Source organism: Carlito syrichta, unplaced genomic scaffold, assembly GCF_000164805.1.
Source record: "Carlito syrichta isolate Samal-C Ts95f unplaced genomic scaffold, Tarsius_syrichta-2.0.1 Scaffold130492, whole genome shotgun sequence".
Classification (NCBI taxonomy): domain Eukaryota; kingdom Metazoa; phylum Chordata; class Mammalia; order Primates; family Tarsiidae; genus Carlito; species Carlito syrichta.
Genome location: NW_007074588.1, coordinates 6,097 through 12,676, shown reverse-complemented (window position 1 = coordinate 12,676; position 6,580 = coordinate 6,097). Strand labels below are relative to the sequence as shown.

Genomic DNA, 6,580 nt, shown 5'->3' with positions numbered 1-6,580 from the left:
GTGGCTCAGCCTGTAATCCCAGCACTTTGGGAGGCCGAGGCAAGTGAATTGCCTGGGCCTGCAGGTTCGAGACCAGCCTGGGCAACATGGTGAGACTTTGTCTCTATAATAAATCAAAAATTAGTTAGGCATGGTAACGTGCGCCTGTAGTTCCGGCTACTTGGAAGGCTGGGGTGGAAGGATCCCCGGAGCCCAGCTGGTCGAGGCTGTGGTCACTGTACTCCAGTCTGGGCGACAGAGTGAGACTCCAACTCAAAAAAAAAAAAATTGATGGAAGATGAACAGTTGAAAAATTGTTACCATATGAAAGAAACCCGGAAAAAGAGACATAAGGTAGCAGTATGCCCTATTGGGCATGAAAATGCATTATAAGTCTATAATATTTCTCTGATGATCTGTTGCCCACAAATGAGGAATTTTCAGTTTTGATGCAGACAGTCTTGAAAACCAGCAGACAAGAGAAGGATCAAGCGCCCAAATGTTTCTTTGGAGTTTGGGAGAGTAAGAGCTGGCTATTTCTGTGTTCCTTTCACCAAAATATTCCAGATGGATCCAAGATTTAAATGCAAACCATGAAGCCATCAAATGCTCCAAAAATGGTGAATTAATATATACTCTAAAAAATGGGGGGGATGATATCTTTGTAAACAGGAAAACAAAACTCAGAAGCTAGGAAGAGCAAGCATCAAGCATCATACATTTGAATTTTAAAGCTTGTATGTGGGTTGAGCACAGTAGCTCACATCTGTAATCCCAGCACTTTGGGTGGCTGAGGTGAGAGGATTGCTTGAGCCCAGGAGTTCAAAACCAGCCTAGGCAACATAGTGAGACTCCGTCTCTATAAAAAAATTTTAAAAATGGACCAGGTGTGGTGGTGTGTACCTGTGGTAACAGCTACTCGGGAGGCTGAGGTCGAAGGATCACCTGAGCCCAGGAGGCTGAGGCTGCGGTGAACTGTGACAGTGCCACTGTATTCCAGCCTGGGTGACAGAATGAGACCACAATTTAATAAAGTAAAATAAAATATCTTTATGAGATCAGAAACTCATAAAGAAAATAAAAAGACAAACTATGAATGCCTATATTTGAAATCATTTCACTGATGTGTTCCTTTTTTTCTATTTCCAAAACTTTTAAATTATTGTATTTCTTTTGTAGACTGTTGAATGAGCTGATCTCACTTTCTTTTCAGGAATGTCCTGGCTCAAGTGACCCAGTCACAGCTTTTAGCCGGCTGTCTGTTCTAATCTTGGTTACACAGATCCAGAAGGAGTCAAAGGGGTGGGATTGGCGGAGGAATCTTTTAATGTTTCTGAGTGGAATGGCAAAACTCTTCTCATTTTGTGTCATTCATGAGAAAGTCATAAGGGAAATACCCTGAACTTGGCACTGTGATGCCATCTAGAACAGCAAACCCTTGTGTTCAAACTCATTGCACAACTGCACATTGTTATAAAGCTCTTATGTCTCTATGGCTGAATGCACCCTTGGCAGATGCCCCTGTCGTCTCTTGAGGCCTGAGGAATGTGACCATGCAGCTGCCGGCCTGGACCGTCTCACATGCCTGGACGTGCCCAGGCTGGGAGAAGCAAGTAGGGCTGTGAGTGTCTCATTCAGAGATGAATTTGCAAGAGCAAATCAGATTAAATGAAAGCTTTATGCTGCACCTGGATAAAAAGGAGTAAGGAAAAATAAAGAAAAAAAGAATGACTGTGGCTGGAACCTATAATGTGGTCTTGGCTTCCAGCACATTTTATTTTTAGGTTGCCGTGGTTTCATCTTTATTTAATAAGGAGTCATATAAAGAAGAAAACAAGAAACGACCCATCATCTCACTGCCAAAATAGCCCCTGTCGACATTTTAAAATAAGAGATGCGGAGCGTTTGACAGTCAAACAGCACAGAATTGTAAATAGAAAGTGTCCCTGTCCATCCCCCAAAGCCAGAATCGTGGCAAGTTCTCATCTTTCCTTTCAAAACAGAAAAAACATTTCTGTATATTTCAGCAATCTCTATATGTGCATATCGATGTATATATGTGTATGTACATGTGAATATGTATATTTCACAAATTTGCATGTGTATGTCTAAGTTTGTATCTACATGTCTATGTGTCTAATATATGTGGGTATATGTATGTGTGTGCCTTTATATGTATATGTGTGGGTGGATATGTACATCTGTTTATGTATTTATGTATGTATATAAGTATGACATATGTGTGTTTTATGTATGTATATGTGTTGATATGTATGTATATGTATATAATGTATGTATTTATATTTGTTTATATATATGTATTTGCATGTTTATTTGTGTATATATGTATGTATTTGTGTATGTGTACGTATTTGCGTGTTTAGTTGTGTATGTGTGTATATGTGTGTTTATATGCATATATGTATGCATTTGCATATATGTGTGTATGTATGTATGTATTTGTGTATTTATATGTATTCGTGTTTACGTATTTATATGTGTATATATGTAGGCATTTGTGTATATGTGTGTTTATATGTGCGCATACATGTATGTACTTGTATATTTACATGTGTGTATAGATATATGTTTTGGTGTATATGTGTGCTTATATGTGTGTATATATGTGCGTGTATGTATTTGTGCATATGTATTTTTACATGTGTAAATGTGTTTGCATATGTGTGTATATATTCATGTATGAGTGTTTATATATGCGTGTGTACATATATATTTATAAATAAATAAGTTTATACCAAAGAGAGCATAACCATTGAGACTTTGATGAACTTCACATTTGTTTTTCTTGGGAAGAAGAAAGTCTTGTTTTTTTTGAGTTGGAGTCTCACTCTGTCACCCAGACTGGAGAGCAGTGGCTGCTCCTGGCCACCGCAGCCTCGACCTGCTGGGCTCTGGCGATCCTTCCGCCTCAACCTTCCAAGTAGCTGGAACTACAGGCACATGCTACCATGCCCGGCTAATTTTTTGATTTATTGTAGAGATGAGGTCTCACCAAGTTGCCCAGGAGGGTCACAAACCCGCGGGCTCAGGCAATCCACTCACCTCGGCCTCCCAAGGCGCAGAATTACAGGCTGAGCCACCGAGCCCGGCTATGAATGCTTATTGAGCGCTTGCTGTATGCCAGCCACCATCACTTTCAATGTATGCTTGCAGCAAGCCCTCATTACAACGCTGTGATGATTCCCAATTATCCCCAATTTACCGACTCAGAAACTGAGGCCCAGGGAGATGAAAAAACTAGCTGCATCAAGTTTCTGTTGCTGTAACAAATGATTAAACTAAGTGGCTTAAGCCATATTGTCTGACAGTTCTGGAGGTCACAAGTCTAAAATGGGCCAGCAGGGCCGAGTTCCTTCTGGAGTTCTGGGGAAGAATTTGTTTCCTTGCCTTTCCAGTTTACAGAGGCCACCTGCATTCCTTGACTGTGAAACCCTTTCTTGAATTCCCAAACTCTGATCCTTCTGCCTCCTGTGTAGCTGGGACTACAGGCGTCGCCACCATGCCCAGCTAATTCTTTTTTTTTTTTTTTTGGTAAACATGAGGCCTCACAATGTGGTCCAGGCTGGTTTCAAACTCCTGGACTCAAGCAATCCTCCTGCCTCAGCCTCTCAAAGTGCTGGAATTACAGGCGTGAGCCACCGCACCGGGCCTTACTTTTCTTTATAAGGTCGCTCCTGATGACATTGGTCCCACTCAGATAATCCAAAATAATCTTCCCATCACAAGACCCTTAACACGACCACATCTATGAAGTCCCTTTTGCCACATGAGGTCATGTATTTACAGGTTCCAGGGATTAGGACACGGCTGTTTTTGGGAGCTGTTATTTGGCCTCCAAATAATGTGGTGAGGAGGGGTGGGCGACAGAGCCTGCTGGTTCTGGTGCCCAAAGTCAGATACCCCCACAGCTTCAGAGGCCCCAACAATTCTGGATTCTGCCTTCCCTCCAGCCCCTCAGCTCCCCACAGGAGCCTCTGGGCTCTGGTTCCTGGAATGTAACTGGTTTCTTTTGGCCAAGGCCTGGGAACACCCTTCCAGGCCCTTCCCTCCTCCGCAGCTGGCCTGGCGTGCTTGGTTCCCAGAGCTTAGCTCAGGGGACCAGGTGGCCCTTTGGAAGGACAGACGGGGGCTGCCCAGCCCCAGATCCTGCACTCTGAGAGCTCCCGGGGGACCTGAGTACCGCTGGATTTGCAGATGGACCGTCAACTGGGGAAGGGACAACACTTCTTTCCCTTTTACGCGTCTCCTCCCGAGTGAAAGCCACTCCCTGCCACGAAGCAGGATAAACTCAAACAGCCAGCCTCCAGCACCTCACTGGAAATCCGGTGCCACAAACCTCAAATGCGGAGACTCCTGTTTTCCTAATGAGGTTTCCTCTCCAGGACGGCAGTTTCTCCCCCCCGCACCTTGTCAAAGCCTCCAAGTGCCTCCACCCAGCCTGATCCTCTCCTGCGAAACTTGCATCTAAAAATAAAATGCATCTGCACAATAAAATATGTCATAGAACAAGAACAGAGCGCAGAGCAGTGTCATGACATAGAATTTAAGAGTGCGGGTTCCGTGGTTCAACTGTTGACTTTAAGCGGCCGTGATGCTTATTTTATTTATTTAGTAGTTAATTAATTAATTTTTTGAGTGGGAGTCTTACTGTCGCCTGGGCTGGAGTGCAGTGGCACGCCCACGGCCACCTCAGACTCCATCCGCTGGGCTCAGGCCATCCTTCCGCCTCAGGCTTCCAAGTAGCTGGAACCACAGGCGCGCCACCACGCCCAGATAATTAAGCGGCCATAATTCTCACCAGCCATGCGACCTTGGGGAAGGCGCTTCTCTTCTCTGTGCCTTAGTTTCCTCTTTTTTGGGGGGTGGGGGTCGGGCTTTTACTCTGTTGTCCAGGCTGGATTGCAGCAGCACCATCACAGTCACCGCAGCCTCCGTCTCTTGGGCTCAGGCGATCCTTCTGCCTCAGCCTCCCGAGTAGCTGGGATGCCAGGCATATCCCATCATGCTCAGCTAATTTTGCCCAGGCTGATCTCATACGCCTGGGCTCAAGCAATCCTCCTGCCTTGGTCTCCAAAAGTGCTAAGGTTACCGGTGTGAGCCACTGTGCCTGGCCCCTTCCCTATTTTCTTTTATGCAAGCACCATATCCCATGACACAGATGTGTCACAACTTGATTGTGTTTATGTCCCACTAAGCACCATCCTTTACAAGTGGGTATTTTGTCCAGTTCCACCCTCTTGCTATTACTCTCTTTGTGTTTCGAACACACACACACACTCCTGGGCTCCTCCCCTTCCCCCATCCCTGTCCTCACTTCCACTAACTTTCCTTGGTTTTCCTCCTCTGTCTGACACAGACCCACTGTGAGCGGGGAGGGAGGGCGTGGCCTGGGCCATCTCCTCTGCTTTCCCCCCACCCTCTCCCTAGATGATCTCAGCCAGCCCAGTGGCTTAAAATACCTCCCAAGTGTCCATGACTGCTAAATTTATATCCCCACCACTGCATCTCTCCTTTGAATTCAGGCTCATAGCTAACTCTGCTTGCAAGTCTGCCAGGCGTATCAGATTTAAGATCTCCAACATGGAATTCCTGACTCCCCGGCTCATTTTTCCCCAGAGCGTTCCCATCCCAGTGAATGGACCCACCATCATTCTGATGGTTGAAGCCAAAACAGAGTATACAAATTTTCATATTGAGGTGAAATGTACATAATATAAAAAGAACCATTTAAAAGTGCTCATGGCTGGGCGTGGTGGCTCAAGCCTGTAATCCCAGCACTTTGGGAGGCCGAGGTGAGAGGATTGCCTGAGCTCAGGGGTGTGAGATCAGCCTGGGCAACTTGGCGAGACCTCCTCTCTGCAATAAATTAAAAAATAAAAGATGAGGAGAGGTGGCTTAAGCCTGTAATCCCTGCAGTTTGGGAGGCTGAGGTGAGAGGATTGCCTGAACCCAGCCCGGGCAACTTGGTGAGAACTCAGCTCTACGATAAATGAAAAAATTAGCCGGGCGTGGTGGCACGTGCCTGTGGTTCCAGCTACTTGGAAGGCTGAGGCAGAAGGATTGCCTGAGTCCAGTAAGTTGAGGCTGCGGTGGCCATGAGCGTGCCACTGCACTCCAGCCTGGGTGACGGTGAGACTCTGACTCCAAAAAAAAAAACAAACAAAAAACTGGCCATGGTAGCGCACATCCATAGTTCTAGTAACTTGGAAGGCTGAAGTGGAAGGATTGCCTGAGCCCAACAGGTCGAAGCTGCAGTGGCCGTGAGCATGCCACTGCACTCTAGCCTGGGCAACAGAGTGAGTCTCCGATTCAAAAAAAAAAAAAGTGTTCATATGCAGCATTTAGTACATTCACAGTGTTGTGCAATCATCACTTCTATCTAGTTCCAAGACATTGTCATCCCTCCCAAAGGAAACTCCGACCCATTGAATAGTCAGTCTGCATCCCTCCATCCCCCAGTCCCTGGCAACCACTAATCTACTTGATGTTTCTATGGATTTGCCTGCTCTGAACTTTTCATGTAAATGGAACCATGCAGTTTGTGGTCTTTTGTGGCTGGCTTCTTTCACTTAGCATGCTT

At 45.6% G+C, this 6,580-nt stretch overlaps 1 protein-coding gene across 1 annotated transcript; it reads right to left on the bottom strand.

Moving 5' to 3' along the window:
• Window positions 1-2,192: 2,192 nt before the first annotated feature.
• On the bottom strand, window positions 2,193-2,714 carry LOC110594730 (the record flags this gene model as incomplete). The annotated part of the gene is given in 2 exon segments (XM_021708045.1): window positions 2,193-2,261; window positions 2,640-2,714. Coding segments are annotated over 2 exon segments (144 nt in total), but the record flags the coding sequence as incomplete, so codon positions are not given.
• Between the last annotated feature and the right edge of the window lie 3,866 nt (window positions 2,715-6,580).